This window comes from Oncorhynchus mykiss, chromosome 14 (genome assembly GCF_057628025.1).
Source record: "Oncorhynchus mykiss isolate SJ-2025 chromosome 14, ASM5762802v1, whole genome shotgun sequence".
Lineage (NCBI taxonomy): Eukaryota > Metazoa > Chordata > Actinopteri > Salmoniformes > Salmonidae > Oncorhynchus > Oncorhynchus mykiss.
The window spans coordinates 21,574,394-21,594,514 of record NC_143035.1 but is presented as its reverse complement, the minus strand read 5'-3'; the positions used below and the strand labels follow the sequence as shown (position 1 = coordinate 21,594,514).

General features: G+C 42.6%; 1 protein-coding gene across 13 annotated transcripts in view; it reads left to right on the top strand.

Annotated features, from left to right (window-relative positions):
* diaph2 (diaphanous related formin 2) overlaps positions 1 to 20,121 on the top strand; it is a 705,396-nt gene that overhangs the window by 624,128 nt on the left and 61,147 nt on the right. Inside the window, exon 31 of one of the 13 annotated variants that reach the window (XM_090198586.1) lies at positions 12,347 to 12,350. The exons of the other annotated variants lie outside the window; for them this stretch is intronic. Within the exon in view, the coding sequence (XP_090054712.1) occupies positions 12,347 to 12,350 (4 nt within the window). The remainder of the gene's footprint in view (positions 1 to 12,346; positions 12,351 to 20,121) is intronic. 13 annotated transcript variants of the gene reach the window in all.

Genomic DNA, 20,121 nt, shown 5'->3' with positions numbered 1-20,121 from the left:
CTGATTACTTCTCTGACTCCTGTCAATTAGGATACATAGTGTTATCTTGTTTCAACCAGTGGTGATAGCAACTCAAAGTAAAAAAAAAAAAAATAACTTCATGTTGTCACAGATTTATTAGATTGATTTGAATGATTAGTTTAGGTTGCAGACAGATTGTTTATCTCAAAAACAGGAATGAATATTGGGATCTGGCCAAAAGTAGTGCACTATATAGGGAATGGGGTTGAATTTTGGTCGCACCTCAGACTTGAGAGTAGTACTCTTGAGCTTCCCTCCTGCTTTAATAACTCAGTGACTCAAATCTCAGTCTGGTTTCTGAGTAGTACACCAGCTCTTGTATTGTAGAGCTTGTTCCCCATTCCTGTAGGCCTACGCTGATAGAGCATGACATCACATCCTGTCTCATGACACTTTATAGGAAAGGCTTTGTCACCAACACGAGGGCTATAATTGCTTTTCGTCACGTGTCGCCACGCACGGATCTGTTTGTTGTGTTCCTTCCCTCACTCTTCCTTTTCCAGCTAGGGCATTCTGGGAAATGTCAACCGTTGCACAAAGCTCAAACACCCCAAAACTACTCCCCTGGCCTACTTTGAAACAACTGTCTGTGGCGCAATGGTTTGATTATTCTTTTTTTCAACCACCACTCTAATCTAATCTGCTGTATCTATGTGGAGTGCATTTTTCACTGTTGACTGTCTGTCTTTGCTTTGACGTGTGTGAATGGAGTGACAATGAAATGTGGAACTATCACAAGTTTGTTTAGTTTTTAGGATATCTAATACACTCAGTCAAATGCAATAAAAAAATAGGTACCAGTTGTATTGCGGGAAGGCTTAGGATATTTAGGACTTGGGATAAAGGGATCTCTGTAACACTTTATATTACGGTCCCTTAATAAACCATTTATAAACAGGTTGTAAAGAGTTTAATCCCCATTTATTCATCATTATTCCTTCATTTGTAAATGTCAATAAGCAATCTGTAAATAGTAATTTTGGCATTTATAAACACTTTTTGAAATTATTTATGAATTATTTATTAAATAATGACTAAGGTGTTTGATTATAGTATGTTCACAATTTGTAAATTATTAATAATGTACTACTCATGTACTTATTAATCAGCTATAAAGGAGTAATTGTTAACTCATCAGATTATTTATAAGGCATTTATTAATGGTTGATTAATGGTTTGACTCACCATTTATATACTAATTTATGAATATATTTATGTATATCATGAATGGTTTATTTAGTAATTGTTTGAGTTTTTAAATGTGAGTAAAAGCACTTACTAAAACTTCAGCTGATTATTAATGTAGATCCTTATAAACCATTTACTAATTATTAATCAACTACTTTGCAGCCCCTAATTTAGTGTGCACTATATATACTTTATAAACGTTTATAAATGACTTGTTACTCCCCCAAAGCTGGCTACATTAGTAGACAGTACCTGATGCATCACCAATGGCTAAAAATAACCTAAAACATGCAATGGTAAAATACGATTTTTTCATAAGCTTCATAACTGCAGCCATAACAAAGACCTGATAAATCAAAAGTGATCATCAACTTCGGCAACTTGTTCCTGTTCTATGTCGGTGCGCTGTTCGTGTATTCACTCCCTGAACTTGCTTCCCGACTTCCGGCGTACATCGTTACAGAATGACGACTTGTCAAAGGGAAGCATTAGGGAGTGTTTTTTTGTGAGTTGGGGGTGATGTCGGGTCCGGGTGTTGGAGCCAGAGCTTCCTGGGAGGCCTCAGTCGGTTTGTAGGCTCCCATGCCTTAGCGGGTTCGATGGGCTCCCATAGCGAAGCTGGGTGAACAGGTTCCCGTGCCTCTTCATCTCATTATACACAGGCAATATTTTGCCATATCTAGAAAGTATTCACCCCCCTTGGTATTTTTCCTATTTTGTTGCCTTACAACCTGGAAGTAAAATTTTTTTGTATCATTTTATTTACACAACATGCCTACCACTTTGAAGATGCAAAATATATTTTATTGTGAAACAAACAAGAAATTAGACAAAAAAACAGAACTTGAGCATGCATAACTATTCACCCCCCCTTCCCCCCAAAGTCAACACTTTGTAGAGCCACCTTTTGCAGCAATTTTTAATTGTATTTTTTTTATTTCACCTTTATGTAACCAGGTAGGCTAGTTCTCATTTACAACTGCGACCTGGCCAAGATAAAGCAAAGCAGTGTGACAAAAACAATACTATTATCTGGTAGTTGGGTGGGCTATTATCTGGTAGTTGGGTGGGCTATTATCTGGTAGTTGGGTGGGCTATTATCTGGTAGTTGGGTGGGCTATTATCTGGTAGTTGGGTGGGCTATTATCTGGTAGTTGGGTGGGCTATTATCTGGTAGTTGGGTGGGCTATTATCTGGTAGTTGGGTGGGCTATTATCTGGTAGTTGGGTGGGCTATTTACAGATGGGCTGTGTACAGGTGCGGTGATCGGTAAGCTGCTCTGACAGCTGATGCTTATAGTTAGTGAGGGAGATATGTCTCCAGCTTCAGTGACTTTTGCAATTCATTCCAGTCATTGGCAGCAAAGAACTGGAAGGAAAGGCAGCCAAATAGGTGTTGGCTTTGGGGATGACCAGTGAAATATACCTGATGGAGCGCGTACTACGGGTGGGTGTTGCTATGGTGACCAGTGAGCTGAGATACGGTGCAGGCTTTACCTAGCAAAGACTTATAGATGACCTGTAGCCAGTGGGTTTGGCGACGAGTATGAAGCGAGGGCCAGCCAACGAGAGCATACAGGTCGCAGTGGTGGGTAGTATATGGGGCTTTAGTGACAAAACGGATGCCACTGTGATAGACTACATCCAATTTGCAGAGTAGAGTGTTGGAGGCTATTTTGTAAATGACATTGCCGAAGTCAAGGATCGGTAGGATAGTCAGTTTTACGCGGGTATGTTTGGCAGCATGAGTGAAGGAGGCTTTATTGCAAAATAGGAAGCCTATTCTATATTTAATTTTGGATTGGAGATGACTCTGGAAGGAGAGTTTACAGTCTAACCAAACACCTAGGTATTTGTCGTTGTCCACATATTCTACGTCAGAACAGTCCAGAGTAGTGATGCTAGTCGGGCGGGTGGGTGTGGGCAGCGATCGGTTGAAGAGCATGCATTTAGTTTTATTAGCTCTTAAGAGCAGTTGGAGGCCACTGAAGGAGTGTTGCGTGGCATTGAAGCTTGTTTGGAGGTTGATAACACAGTGTCCAAAGAAGGGCCAGATGTATACAGAATGGTGTCGTCTGCGTAGAAGTGGATCAGAGAATCACCCGCAGCAAGAGCGGTTACAGCTGCAAGTCTCTTGGGGTATGTCTCTATAAGCTTGGCGCATGTAGCCACTGGGATTTTTGCCCATTCTTCAAGGCAAAACTGCTCTAGCTCCTTCAAGTTGGATGGGTTCTGCTGCTGTACAGAAATCTTTAAGGTACACCACATATTCTCAATTAGATTGAGGTCTGGGCTTTGACTAGGCCATTCCAAGACATTTAAATGTTTTCTCTTAAACCACTCAAGTGTTGCTTTAGCAGTATGCTTAGGGTCATTGTCCTGCTGGAAGGTGAACCTCCATCCCAGTCTCAAATTTCTGGAAGACTGAAACAGGTTTCCCTCAAGAATTTCCCTGTATTTAGCGCCATCCATCATTCCTTCAATTCTGACCAATTTCCCAGTCCTTGCCGAGTAAAAACATCACCACAGCATGATGCTGTCACCACAATGATGTTGTATTCTCAGGGTGATGAGAGGTGCTGGGTTTGCGCCAGACATAGCGTTTTCCTTGATGGCCAAAAAGCTCAATTTTAGTCTCATCTGACCAGAGTACCTTCCATATGTTTGGGGAGTCTCCCACATGCCTTTTGGCGAAAGCAAACGTGTTTGCCTATTTTTTTCTTAAGCAATGTATTTTTTCTGCGCCAGACATAGCGTTTTCCTTGATGGCCAAAAAGCTACATTTTTGGCCATAAAAAATGGTGGTGAATACAATATGCATGCAAATGGGGGTGAATACATATGCATGCACCACTTTTTCATTTTTTTTTTTTTCATTTCACTCCACCAATTTTGACTCTTTTGTTTATGTCCATTACACGAAATCCAAATAAAAATACATTTTAGTTCCAGGTTTTAAGTCAACAAAATAGGAAAAATGCCAAAGGGGTGAATACTTTTGCAAGCCACTGTATCTCAATCGCTCCCAAGCAAGCGCTACCTGCCGCCCCATCTCTACTTATGGAATCCAAATTGTTTCCCATTTGAAATATATGGGAGTAGATATGTTTCCTCATTTTGGTAAACCATTGGCAGAAACTTTAAAATAATGCTCAAATCAATTCAATCTGACCTATGTCGGTGGAATAATATCCCAGTTACTTTAACAGGCAGAATATCTATTGTTTTCATGCAATTGTATAGCCTATAGAAATGTTGAGCCGCATGAGCTCATGGGCTCATGTTTGATTTGATTTTCAATTACATTTGCATTGATGTCAGAGTGATTAGAGGGACAATGCTTAGTACCAGGCAGTTAGCAAGTTTGGTAGGGTACTAATGACCAGCAGCAGCATCAGAGCTTGGAGAAACCTAATTACAGTGACTAAACAGTGACGTAGAATTTTACTGCCGTCATGAAGTGTTATGAAGTGTTTGATTTGATTTTCAATTACATTTGCATTAATGTCAGAGTGATTAGAGGGACAATGCTTAGTACCAGGCAGTTAGCAAGTTTGGTAGGGTACTAATGACCAGCAGCAGCATCAGAGCTTGGAGAAACCTAATTACAGTGACTAAACAGTGACGTAGAATTTTACTGCCGTCATGACTCGTGACCACAGGTGTGGCGGTAATACGGTCACGGTAACAGCACTAGGTCTAACCCCATTAGGTTATGACAGGTATGGTGGGTCAGAGAATCATTTTGACATATGAAGGCTCCCAAGGAGTGTGTGGGACATGGGTTCTGTAATGAATGCACCATTCTGTATGGGACATTTGTATTACATTTCTATCATATTGCGAGCGGTTAGAGCGCTGATCTTTAGGTGCACTTTGAGGAGTCCCAAATGGCACCCTATTCCCTATATAGTGCACTACTTTTGACCAGAGCCCTACAAGCCATAGTCAAAAGGGGTGCACTACAAGGGGGATAGGGTGCCCTTTGGGATGCAGTCAGAACTTCACCGGCTGGGAAAATAAAGAATCAAGCTCCCCCACCACCAATGGGTGATTTTACGATTAAAGGTGCCTTCTTCCAAATCACTGATAAGCTCTCTTTTGGAGGAGGCTGTTGCTATTTTGGCTAGAAGGGAGTGTCAGCTTTTGGTGAGTGATGGTGTTATTTCTAGGTCAGGACAATGGCGGTTTCTCTGTGCTTCTCCCTTCCTCCTCGTTTTGTTTTTATTTTCATCACATTACAACGTACAACTAACTCAGAACTGGCAAGAATTCAGAACAGAAATCCCTCCCTCTCAGAGACAACAGCATTTGCATCATTTCATGTCCACAGAATCTACGCCTCCTGCTTAGTCATGTATGCTGTAATCTCACAGTTTCAAAGTGTGATTATCATCCCAAGAATGAGCGTCACATACAAGAGTTTCACTCAGTATCTGAGAAGCTTCTTGGTTTACATTGGAGGAGTCCATTCAAAAGCAGTTTGTCTTCACCATTGTTCAGATGGAACTGTACTCACTCACACTTCCTTAAGAGTCTCTAGGTACATTAAGAAGAGGCTGGTGCGTAACGAGGAGGCACCAATCCCAATTAAAGACCATTTCCAGAACATTTCCAACTTCTCTGCTTCTCCAATTGTGTGGAAGGTAACAAACCCTTGTGAGGTCATCATAACCTACTTGATGCAATTACAGAAGCCAGTCCTAATTAACAGACAGTGATTGGATTGACAGAGTTTAGAACCAGATATTCTGTTGTGTGGGTGCACGTCTGTTCATTCTCCTCAACCAGACATGCTATACAGTAGGCATGATGTGTGGGTCAACTCAGGCTACAAGATTTCCAGGAAATAGTATTTTTTCCTTCTAAATAGAAAGTATCAATTCAATTCAGAAAACATTTTTTATTCTCAAGGGGCTTAACGTCACTAGTGTTAAAGTGGTAGTGCAGGCCAAAACATACAGCATTATATAAATAGGCTACATAACCAACAACATACAACGGTATACATCAACATTAAGATGGCAACGCAGTCAGACGTCCTTTGTCCTTGTCTTGTCGTGTCCCGTAAATATATATATATACACATCTTTCTTCGCCTATCTTTTATATATTTTATTTTCCAAAAACTCAACTTCAAAACACTCTCCTGCAACCCGCCTCACCAATTAAAAAAAAAATATATATATATATATTATTTACCTCAAATCTGAAATCCACAATAGAAGCTAGCCAGAAGCTAGCCAGTTTACTGGCTAATGTTAGTATTCAGCTAACCACGGTTTGTGGTCATCAGCTATTCTTTAGCTCGAAAAGCTATCGGCAGTTTTGTACAACGCGACTCAGACCAGAACATACCGGTCCTATTTTTCTCTCCATATCCCTGGATTTCAACCGCAAGCTCTGGATATTTACACCTGGATCTCGCAGCTAGCTAGCTGCTATCCTTGTGACTATTGGCTTACGTCGATCCCGGAGCAAACATCAATTATTCCGGAGCTAGCCAGCTGAAGAGTTCCATCAGGCACTCCTTGGCTTCAATCACCTATCCGGACCCGTTTTACTGCCGATGCGGAGCCCCACCGGGCCTTCACAACTGGACTACCGACGTTATCTGCCCGAGGGAGTTATCCAACTGGCCCCTCCGTCGCGACGTTACCTGAACGCCCATCTGCAGCCCGCTAATCATTAGCTGTCGTATCAGCTGCTATCTGAATAGGTCTATCGGACAATTTTTCTTGGGTCACTATAACTATATCTATTTTGCCAATTGGATTGATCCCCTCTACCACACGGAACCCCACTAATCTACCGACGGCAACGCACGAGGTGGCTAAAAACAGACCTACATCCTATGCTAGCTTGCCACCGATGGCCCGGCTAGCTGTCTGAATCGCCGTGACCCCAGACAACCTCACTACTCACTGAACCCTTATGATCACTCGACTAAGCGTGCCTCTCCTTAATGTCAATATGCCTTGTCCATTGCTGTTCTGGTTAGTGTTTATTGGTGTATTTCACTGTAGAGCCTCTAGCCCTGCTCATTTATCCAACCTTTCAGTTCCACCACCTACACATGCGATGACATCACCTGGTTTCAATGATGTTTCTCTCATCATCACTCAATACCTAGGTTTACCTCCACTGTTTTCACATCCTATCATACCTTTGTCTGTACATTACACCTTGAAGCTATTTTATCGCCCCAGAAACCTCCTTTTACTCTCTGTTCTAGACGACCAATTCTCATAGCTTTTAGCCGTACCCTTATCCTACTCCTCCTCTGTTCCTCTGGTGATGTAGAGGTGAATCCAGGCCCTGCAAGTGCCTAGCTCCACTCCTATTCCCAAGGTGATCTCTTTTGATGACTTCTGTAACCGTATTAGCCTTGGTTTCATGCATGTTAACATTAGAAGCCTCCTCCCTAAGTTTTTTTTATTCACTGCTTTAACACACTCTGCCAACCCGGATGTTCTAGCCGTGTCTGAATCCTGGCTTAGGAAGACCACCAAAAATTCTGAAATCTTTATCCCTAACTAAAACATTTTCAGACAAGATAGAATGGCCAAAGGGGGCAGTGTTGCAAACTACTGCAAAGATAGCCTGAAGAGTTCTGTCCTACTATCCAGGTCTGTACCCAAACTATTTGAACTTCTACTTTTAAAAGTCCACCTCTCTAAAAACAAGTCTCTCACCGTTTCCACCTGCTATAGACCACCCTCTGCCCCCAGCTGTGCTCTGGACACCATATGTGAACTGATTGCCCCCCATCTTTCTTCAGAGCTCGTGCTGATTGGTGACCTAAACTGGAACATGCTTAACACCCCAACCATCCTACAACCTAAGCTTGATGCCCTTAATCTCACACAAATTATCAATGAACCTACCAGGTACCACCCCAAAGCTGTAAACACGGGCACCCTCATAGATATCATCCTAACCAATTTGCCCTCTAAATACACCTCTGCTGTTTTCAACCAAGATCTCAGCGATCACTGCCTCATTGCCTGCATCCGTAATGGGTCAGTGGTCAAACAACCTCCACTCATCACTGTCAAACGCTCCCTGAAACACTTCAGCGAGCAGGCCTTTCTAATCGACCTGGCAGGCTATCCTGGAAGGATATTGATCTCATCCCGTCAGTAGAGAATGCCAGGTTATTTTTTTAAATGCCTTCCTCACCATCTTAAATAAACATGCCCCATTCAAGAAATGTATAACCAGGAACAGATATAGTCCTTGGTTCTCTCCAGACTTGACTGCCCTTAACCAACATAAAAACATCCTATGGCGTTCTGCATTAGCATCAAACAGCCCCCGTGATATGCAACTTTTCAGGGAAGCTAGAAACCCATATACACAGGCAGTTAGAAAAGTCAAGGCTAGCTTTTCAAGCAGAAATTTGCTTCCTGCAACACAAACTCAAAAAAGTTCTGGGACACTGTAAAGTCCATGGAGAATAAGAACACCTCCTCCCAGCTGCCCTCTGCACTGAAGATAGGAACCACTGTCACCCCCGATAAATCCACTATAATTGAGAATTTCAATAAGCATTTTTCTACGGCTGACCAAGCTTTCCACCTGGCTACCCCTACCCCGGTCAACAGCACTGCACCCCCCACAGCAACTCGCCCAAGCCTTCCCCATTTCTCCTTCTCCCAAATCCAGTCAGCTGATGTTCTGAAAGAGCTGCAAAATCTGGACCCCTAAAAATCAGCCAGGCTAAACAATCTGGACCCTTTCTTTCTAAAATTATCTGCCGAAATTGTTGCCACCCCTATTACTAGCCTGTTCAACCTCTCTTTCGTGTCGTCTGAGATTCCCAAAGATTGGAAAGCAGGTTCGGTCATCCCCCTCTTCAAAGGGGGGGGACACTCTTGACCCAAACTGCCACAGCTATATCTATCCTACCCTGCCTTTCTAAGTTCTTCGGAAGCTAAGTCAACAAACAGATTACCGACCATTTCGAATCCCACCATACCTTCTCCTCTATGCAATCTGGTTTCAGAGCTCGTCATGGGTGCACCTCAGCCACGCTCAAGGTCCTAAACAATATTTTAACCGCCATCGATAAGAAACAATACTGTGCAGCCGTATTCATTGACCTGGCCAAGGATTTCGACTCTGTCAATCACCACATCCTCATCGACTCGATAGCCTTGCTTTCTCAAATGATTGCCTCGCCTAGTTCACCAACTACTTCTCAGATAGAGTTCAGTGTGTCAAATCGGAGGGCCCGTTGTCCGGGCCTCTGGCAGTCTCTATGGGGGTGCCACAGGGTTCAATTCTTGGACCGACTCTCTCCTCTGTATACATCAATGGTGTCGCTCTTGCTGCTGGTGAGTCTGATCCACCTCTACGCAGACGACACCATTCTGTGTACTTCTGGCCCTTCTTTGGACATTGTCTTAACAACCCTCCAGACGAGCTTCAATGCCACACAACTCTCCATCCGTTGCCTCCAACTGCTCTTAAATCCAAGTAAAACTAAATGCATGCTCTTCAACCGATCGCTGCCTGCACCTGCCCGCCCGTCCAACATCACTACTCTGGACGGTTCTGACTTAGAATATGTGGACAACGACAAATACCTCGGTGTCTGGTTAGACTGTAAACTCTCCTTCCAGACTCACATCAAACATCTCCAATCCAAAGTTAAATCTAGAATTGGCTTCCTATTTCGCAACAAAGCATCCTTCACTCATGCTGCCAAACATACCCTTGTAAAACTGACCATCCTACCGATCCTCGACTTCGGCGATGTCATTTACAAAATAGCCTCCAATACCCTACTCAATAAATTGGATGCAGTCTATCACAGTGCCATCCGTTTTGTCACCAAAGCCCCATATACTAACCACCACTGCGATCTGTGTGCTCTCGTTGGCTGGCCCTCGCTTCATACTTGTCGCCAAACCCACTGGCTCCAGGTCATCTACAAGACCCTGCTAGGTAAAGTTCCCCCTTATCTTAGCTTGCTGGTCACCAGAGCAGCACCCACCTGTAGCACGCGTCCCAGCAGGTATATCTCTCTGGTCACCCCCAAAACCAATTCTTCCTTTGGCCGCCTCTCCTTCCAGTTCTCTGCTGCCAATGACTGGAACGAACTTCAAAAATCTCTGAAACTGGAAAAACTTATCTCCCTCACTAGCTTTAAGCACCAGCTGTCAGAGCAGCTCACAGATTACTGCACCTGTACATAGCCCACCTATAATTTAGCCCAAACAACTACCTCTCCCCCTACTGTATATATTTATTTATTTTGCTCCTTTGCACCCCATTATTTATATCTCTACCTTGCACATTCTTCCACTGCAATTGTAGTCATATTTATTTATTTATTGTAGTTTTAGTCATTTACAACATTAACAATGTCTACACTGTATTTCTGACCAATTTGATGTTATTTTAATGGACAAAAAAATTGCTTTTCTTTAAAAAACAAGGACATTTCTAAGTGACTCCAAACTTTTGAACGGTAGGGTAGATAGGCTACATAATCAACAACATACAACATTCTATAGAGTGCTTTCAGAAACACATTGACCTTTTCCACATTTTGTTGTTACAGCTTGAATTTAAAATGGATTAATCTGAGATTTTTTTTAATTGAAATGTTTACAAATGAATAAAAAAAGAAAATCTGAAATGTATTGAATCAATAAGTATTCAACCCCTTTCTTATGACATTCTTGACAAGTCACATAATAAGTTGCTTGGACTTATTCTGTGTGCAATATTAGTGTTTACCACTACCTCATCTCTGTACTCCAGAGCAGTGAATTTCAAACACAGATTCAACCACAAAGAAATCGCTCAGGGATTTCCCCATGAGGCCAATGGTGACTTTAAAACAGTTACAGAGTTACAGAGCTGTGATAGGAGAAAACTGAGGATGGATCAACAACATTGTAGTTACTTCACAGTACTAACCTAATTGATCTACAGTACTTGAAAAAGTATGGCAAGACTTGAAAAGGGTTGTCTAGCAATGATCAACAACCAATTTGACAGAGTTTGAAGAATTTTGAAAAGAATAGTAGGCAAATGTTGCACAATCCAGGTGTAGAAAGTTCTTACAGACTTACCCAGAAAGACTCACGGCTGTAATCACTGTCAAAGGTGCTTCTACAAAGTATTGACTCAGGTGTGTGAATGCTTATGTAAGGGAGATATTTCTGTATTTAATTTTCACAAAATATGCAAAAATGTCTAAAAACGTGTTTTCTCTTTGTGTGAAAAAACCCCACATATTTAATCCATTTTGAATTCAGGCCGTAAACAACAAAATGTGGAATGAGTCAAGGCGTATAAATATTTTCTGAAGGCACTGTTGGTAGGCTTAGCAACTTCCTAAATGGACTGAATTAAAATGGAATTGACCCCAACCCTTTTGTTGCATACAACAACACATCGATGTTCAGCACGGAGGTTCACACCAATATGGGAAAATAACAGCATGGGGAGTTTTGCCCATGAAAGCCCCCTCTTTCCCCCCACTCCGGTGTGTTGATACCTGGGGTATAACCCAAGAGATTGGTGGGTAACCGAGAGGCATGGAGCCGGCTCCTACATCCTCACACCATCGATTTTTGGTCTGCATCTCCCAAGAGGCACACCAATCAAATTTCAAAGGATGGGAGCCAATCAGTTATATTTACTGCCCGTTTTCATAGTCTTCCTGCCCTTATTCTCCGCATCTCAGTGTGTCCGTGCGTGCTTGTGTTTTGTGTGTGTGCGCATGTATGAGTGTGTGTGCGTGTGTGTGACTCGTCCATTAAAAGTGTATCCGTGAACATGTAGTATATGTGTGTGTTTTTCAAATAGCCTCATAAGGGCCTCTTTGACATTGACCGGAGAGAGATCATCTTAAGTCCATTATTTCTTTAACACCCCCCCCCCCCCCCCCCAAAAAAAGAAAGCTGAAAAAGTATTTTTTTGCTAAATATGTGTATTTAGCCTCAGTATAGGCCATACAATGACATTTTGTTTGCATGACTAAAACTTTCATAGATAATGCTGGCTGAGTTGCTCAAGTAGAATAAACACATTTTGGAATTTGCATAGATTTTTTTTAATCATAAATTCATTTACTTATAATGGAATACAAGCCTAGTTAAATGAGGACTGATCTGGAGAAGGGTACCAAAACATTTTTGCAGCATTGATGGTCCCCAAGAACACAGTGGCCTCCATCATTCTTAAATAGAAGAAGTTTGGAATCACCAAGACTCTTCCTAGAACTGCGAGCCCGGCCAAACTGAGCAATCGGGGGAGAAGGGCCTTGGTCAGGGAGGTGACCCGATGCTCACTCTGACAGAGCTCCAGAGTTCCTCTGTGGAGATGGGAGAACCTTCTAGAAGGACAACATCTCTTCAGCTCTCAACCTATCAGGCCTTTGTGATAGAGTGGTCAGACGGAAGCCACTCCTCAGTAAAAGGCACATGACAGTCCGCTTGAAGTTTGCCAAAAGGCACCTAAAGGACTCTCAGACCATAAGAACAAGATTCTCTGGTCTGATGAAACCCAGATTGAACTGTTTGGTCTGAATGCCAAGCGTCACTTCTGGAGGAAACCTGGCTGCATCCCTGCTGTGAAGCATTGTGGTCGCAGCATCATGCTGTGGGGATGTTTTTCAGCTGCAGGAACTTGGAGACTAGTAAGGATTGAGGGAAAGATAAACAGAGCAAAGTACAGAGAGATCCTTGATGAAAACCTGCTCCAGAGCGCTCAGGGCCTCAGACTGTTGCAAACTTTAATTTTCCAACAGGACAATGACCCTAAGCACACAGCCAAGACAATCCAGGAGTGGCTTTGGGACAAGTCTCTGAATGTCCTTGAGTGGCCCAGCCAGATCCCGGACTTGAACCCGATTGAACATCTGTGGAGAGACCTGAAAATATGTGATGATTCGGTTTTTATTTTTATTACAATGGCAAACATTTCTAAAAACCTGTTTTTGCTTTGATGTGATGGGGTACTGTGTGAATATTGATAAGGGGAAAAACAATGTAATCAATTTTAGAATAAAGCTGTAAATTAACAAAATGTGGAAAAAGTCAAGGGGTCTGAATACTTTCCGAATGCTTCGAAGACCAGTAAGATGTACTGAATCATATTGTGAAACATATTGAACATAACAGGCAGACAGTGAATAATGATATGGATTTAAGAAGATTTTTGTGTTTGCACAGACAAAAAAAATCCCTTAACAATATTTCTCTATAGTCCATTATCACTAGCTTTGAGTGAATAGCAATCATTAAATGGGCAACTTAACCTCTTGGTAGAGCATATTTCTCAAGAGTTCCTAAAATGTTAAAACAACATCATATTACTAATTTAATCATTATTAAATTGTTTTAGAAGTGAGCAACATTTTACAACGTGTAATTTCCCATTTTATGCACAGTTAGTACAGAAAATGTGTGGTAAATGTGGTTTGGTTTTGCTCGCATTCACTTCCTGGTTTTCAACCATCTTTGAATGCGTGTTTCAAATAATATGGGAGTCTGATAAGGAAAACCACATGAGCATTTTGATGATGATAAAATATGCCAAACTAAATTCATCTGTTTAATTTCATTTAAAATTGGTTGTCAAAATTAGCTCAACCGCCCAGTTGAGCTGTGTGTTAAAGGGTTAAAAAACGCCTGTCACAGTTATGTGATTTCATGGCCTTACCGCCTAATCTCAGTGGTCTCGCCGTTAATTCACCCAGGCAAGAGAGGAGAGCTGGCCCCCTGTATGTTTAATGAAGATTAAATTACCTATTTTCAGTCATTAAATATTAAAGTGGAGAAAGGGAAGAATCTGCAAAGAAGCAAATGAAAGAGAAGGGAGAAAGGGGGAGGGAGGAGAAAGATGGACAAAGATAAAGGATTTCTTCTCTTTTATTATTCCCCCCATCATGTTGTAAATGATATCTCAATACCATACGTATTAGGTTGTCCCTATTAATGGGTCTATGTACTAGACGGCTATGTTACGTTGAGCTAGGGAGCTGCACTATGTGTACAAAACATTAGGAACACCTGCTCTTTCCATGACAAACACGGAACAGGCGAAAAGCTGTGATCCCTTAGAGATGACGCCTGTTAAATCCACTACAATGAGAAAGGTTAAAAATTATTTTTAAGCCTTGAGACAATTGAGACATGGATTGTGTATGTGTGCCATTGAGGGTGAATGGGCAAGACAAAATATTTAAGTGCCCTGGAAGGGGGTATGGTAGTAGGTGCCAGGCGCACCGGTTTGAGTGTGTCAAGAACTTCAACACGGTTGGGTTTTGTTGGGTTCTGAAAATATTAAATATACTTATTCGTGTCACTGAGGGAGAGAGAGGAATGTATAACGTTTACATTCTGTCCGGATAAGGTTATTGTTAGCCATCAGGGATCAGGGAGGAGAAAAGACGAGAGCTGGTACGAGTCAACATGACAGCCGTGAGTTGGGGAGGAGTGAGCACTTTGGGGCCGAGGTCAGGTTAGATGAAGTGAGGAAGAACAGATATCACTATGGTTCAGTCTAGCAACAGAGATGCATTGGCTGTTCAGATGTGTAGGAGACGCAGCATAGGAAAACGGGTTAAATATCAGTGCTTCTGTGAATATGTATTTTGTCTTATGCAGCTGTGTTGACCCTATGGGTGAATAAACTTGGTTTAAGCTTTACTAATCCTCTGTAAAATTTTCTAAGGTTCATATAGAATCGAACAGTTTTTAACACTCAACAGTTTCCCGTGTGTATCAAGAATGGTCCACCACCCAAAGGACATCCAGCCAACTTGACACAACTGTGGGAAGCATTGGCGTCAACATGGGCCAGCATCCCTGTGGAACGCTTTCGACACCTTGTAGAGTCCATGCCCCGACGAATTGAGGCGGTTCTGAGGGCAAAACAGGTGCAACTCAATATTAGGAAGATGTTCTAAATGTTTTGTACACTCAGTGTATTTCTTTATCCTTCATGTGATCTGGGGAGAATTACGCCGTTTGTTACTTAAATTAGTCTATGTTATTGTATCACAATTCCCATAGCAATGAATTTCCTCTTGTACACATGTTCTTGTGTACATGCCTCTTTATCTCTCTTGATTGTGCTCCCTCACTGTCACACACACACACACACACACACACACTATCATATAGAGGCTGTTGCTATATATCACCTCTTAGTTGGCAGACTAAAGCCCCTGCTTTCTCCCCTCCACTTCAGGGTGTTGATAGATGTTATTCATTCGGGGGCATTCCCCAGGGCCACTCCTAAAGGAAGTGGAGCTAACGTGATTTGCTCAGGCCGAGGGGACCTGGAGGGTAGTGCCCTTGGCTATGGACTGGTGATGGCTTAGTAGATCGTAGATATCAATAGAAGGGAAGAGAGGCTCTGCTTCTGGTAGATAAGAGATATTTCTCAACAGCTAAAGGAAGAAGCTAGACGGGGCGAGACTGAAGGATTGGGGGCCGACAGACCATCGGGGGGTTTGATGTCTTAGGGTAGATGTGCTATACTTCTATTGTCCCTCGCTATCCTTCTCATAGAGCCCAAGGACCTCCAGTCCTGAAAACAGCTTAGCGAAATATAGATGAGGATTTGATGTACCGTTTGAGCACCCCCCACGCATAACTGATCTGCCGTTTACTCCGTCAGCTGGAGACAAGTGTGACACACGATACATTTTTCGAGGATAAATCAAATCTCAATGAAAGGGTGGACTTTATGAATGGCATTTAGGGTATCCCGGGCGAGACCCCCGAAGACAACCGGCTCTCCAGTCCTGCATTATTTGATTCCTTACAAGAGGCTTTGGACCTCCTAATCTAGTTAAAGGGCCCCAGCAGGGTGTCCGCTTACCCTCACACTGTCATTCTAACGCTGACCCATCTGTGTATACACTTCCAATACCAGGCCTTACTCCCTGCCTGTCTGTATCGTGCAAACCCTTTCAGAGGGAAGTCAATCGCCTGGCACAGCAATGGTCTCCACACATGGTTTTATCCAATTGGACATTGGATTATTTTGTCCAATGTTAGCCCTTCTCCTCACAAATGTGGCCTCACTGATGTGAATAGACACAAGCCGGTACTCCCTGCAAAGTGAGATGCCAACCTCTCAATGACCAACCAAAACATCCTTTTGACTCTTTCGCTCTTCAAATAACACGTTTTTTTTGTATAAGTTTTCATACACCAGCATTACTTATTTATTTATCCACTGTCAGACTACTCCCAATACAGTACTGGTCCTCAAGTATGTGGGCAGAGCTTTGAAAAGGTCATCTGAGTGCAAATTGTCAATACCGGATCAATTTGTGCCCCGTAATTGAAGTTTTTATCTTATTTTACCCTGGCACATTCACACAATAGGATTGATTTAACTCTATGCGTGATTAATTCCCAATAGACCTATAACTCTCAGCTGATAAAAGCGAAGGGGAATCACTTCTTGAAACCGCGGAGAGGCGCATGAACCAACCAAACGAACGTCCTCAGGACTGAAAAAAATCGGACTCATAATATTCCAATGGAATCTCCACAGCTATCATACTTAGTCTTTTGAAAGATGGACAGTTCCCTTGGACAAATAAAACCGTATTCATCGCCTGTTAGAGCCGAGAGAGGGCGAAGAGGCTCTAATAATAATCCCCAGTAGAATAAATAAAGGCTCTCTGCAATAGGATGTAGTTATGTTCCATGACAATGAGAGGCGATGACAGCTATTTTGATGCTATTTCCCTCTGTCTTTATGTCATATCCCTTATTATTTTTCTCATCTCCATTACCTCAGACAAATAGCGTCCGGGTGGTGTTTGCGTTTAGTTTCCCATTTTGCAGGCTGAATGGCGTGTAATAAGGAGGTATAGGGTGGTTAAGGTAGGTTGGCACCCGAGGCTGAGTGAAAGGACTAATTCCCAGAGAAAGGAGAAGTTCTCATCCTCCTACAATGGTGCTACTGTGGAGTTTCAATGAGCACAAATGTCTATTCATTATTTGTTAATGTACAATTCTTGTCAAATGAACTTTTCTGTAAAAGCCAATTATTGTAACTGTTTATAAGTTGTGGTTTTACGGAAATGTTTAACATGTGTGAGGTTGTTAACAAGTTGAAAAATGTGATGTTTTGGATTTGTGTCTTGCTCGACAGATTAGTGTGATTAGCTGTTCACGGGATTGTGCCGCTACAGATGAGGTGATTTTCAAATGTAGTTTTTTGCCAAGCACTAATTGGTAGAAGTCACACCAAAAGTGTAATGGCAACACGGGGTATCATTGTTTGTTTCTCCAGGCCACATGTGAAGGAAAGGTAAAGCTAAAACAATCAAGTATTATTTTGTATCCATATTCTCGAAATAACTAGTATATCTCTGTGTCCCTAAGCAACGACAGCAAAGTAAAACATTCATTTCAAGTATGTTTACGCATTACATTTTTGGGTTATAGTTTTTACCATTTCCCATTTTTCTCTGTTTACGAAGCCTCTGTCCTTTCAGCTTATTGATTATTATGACATATTGAATGGTGTGCTGCAATATGGCTGGTAATTACATGTAGTTAAGTGAATCACATGGTTTAAAGCTCTGCTCTGATATAATAGCTCCTGACAATGTGAATACAACTCCTGTCTGCTCCCCATGGTGCAGTAAGTACTGGCAATCTGGACAGATTGTTCACTCTGCAGAATCAATCAGTTAGCCTGGTCCCAGATCTGTTTGTGCTGTCTTGCCAACCCCTAAGGCCATACATCTACAGGAGTTGGCTATACAGCACAAACAGATCTGGGACCAGGTTTGTCAGTAAGTACTAGCTTTAGGAATTGTCTGAATGCTCTAATAGGGCTAACTGTATATCTGACCCGTGGCATCATGGTAGCATGTCTTGATTGGTTGTAGATAAAGGTAGGACTACATTAGACTGAGCACTCAGCAGTAGAGCTCCACTAGTGGATCCACAGACTGACTTAATCTATTTTGTCCCAAGTAGCTAAACCGATGTACAGCTGTTAAATGGATCATTTTTACAAGCAGATGTGAATTATGTGTCAGTTAGTTATTTACGATGTGTTGCCTTTAATTGTCTTATCATTTAGCCTTTAAGAATCCAATGGAAGTGTGCAATCAAATACATCCAAGAGGTGTTTCAAGGTCACGACGGGATTGCATTGCGTGTGTGTGTGCGTGCGTGTGTGCTTGAGCCCTGTCAGACCACTGGCTTTCAAAGGCCTGACAATAGCACGAACCCAAAGACACAGAGAAGGAACATTCATGTCACAGCACTCCTGTTTAGACAGAGAGACGGAAGAGACAGAGAGATTGGAGGGGAGGAAAGAGTAAGAGAGAGAGCTAGAGGGAGAGAAGGGGTGGAGAGGAGGAGAGACTGAGAGAAGAGGAGGGGAGGAAAGAGTAAGAGAGAGAGCTAGAGGGAGAGAAGGGATGGAGAGGAGGAGAGACTACGAGAGAGAGGAGGGGAGGAAAGAGTAAGAGAGAGAGCTAGAGGGAGAGAAGGGATGGAGAGGAGGAGAGACTAAGAGAGAGAGGAGGGGAGGAGAGAGTAAAAACATGGAAAGGGAGAAAGAAAAGACAGAGGTAATGTGGGCATCGGGTGCAAGGCGAAGATTGAGAGAGAGGGGGCATCGTTGGGTAGCGGAGGAGAGAAAGATGGACAGACAGAAACAGAGTTAAACAGAGTGAAAGAGAGACAGCAAGGAGGGTAAAAAGAAGTCAGGAGTGAAGGCTGCCTTAGAGCCCTCGCGTCGGTTCGTCTGGCGGAGTGCCCCTGTCTCTGTCTTAGGGGAATTGTGTGTGCAATCAGGAAGAATCTCTCCACCCACCCAGGCGTGATTGTGCCTGACATCGCTCCATCACTAATGCTGACGGTTGCCCATTAGCCAGTCCTCGCACATTTATTTATTTATCTGTTTATTTGTGTCAAGTTTATTTATTGATGGGGCTCGAGGATGTAACGGCATTTCCATTTGTGTGGAGAACGAACGACAGAGTGAATGGGAGAAGAGAGAGGGCCTAAGCGTGTGCAACATTTACACTCAAATGAACAGCCCTCGTCTACCAGAGGAGGCAGAGGGAGAGCAGGTTCACCATTTAGATCACAGCAGTCCAAATTGTCCCTCTCTCCTGGTAATGGAAAACTGATATGACCCATTTAGTTACTTAGCACTAATCACACTGGTTTAGTGGCTCCTCTCTCTCTCTCTCTCTTTCTTTTCTCTCCTTTCTTCTGACTTATAGCTGGGTGGGTTTAGGGATTTGAGCAGCGTGAGATCTCTCTGAGTTGTGTGTGTGTGTGTGTGTGTGTGCGCTCTCGTAGGTTTGGGTAATTGTAGAGGTTTTTTTTAACACGCTACCAGATGAACTGTGAACAAGCAAGACAGCTGCAATACAGCCATGATGTCTTAAAACTGCAAGCATGATATTTTGGTCCATTGCCAGGGGATGGTAACGTTAAACTGCCTCTGTGACTGTGTGGAGTTTTAACATGGACTGTCCCGATGGCTCTCTATGATGATGGTGATGATGATTCAATTAGCGGGCAACTCCGATAACCCCTAATGGTTGTTTATTCTCCTATATTTACTGTTCTGAGAGACTGGGGAGCGGCCATGCCTAATTACCCACAAGTGGACCATTTCAGGTCGTTAGCCTTCAAAGCCAATATTCCAGACACAGGTCTGCCCAGGGAGATTCTAGCTAGTCTGAATGATGGCTACATGCTTAAAGCTAGTGAGTTATTTGACCTCTCATGATTCTTTTGTTTTTCTCTACAGTACCTCTGCCCTAGGCTAGCTAGCAAGCCTCACATAATACCTGTGCCAGCACCCACTTGCTAAGTGGCAGAGCAAATGTTGATATACAGTATATAAAAAAGTATGTGGACACACCTTCAAATTAGTGGATTCGGCT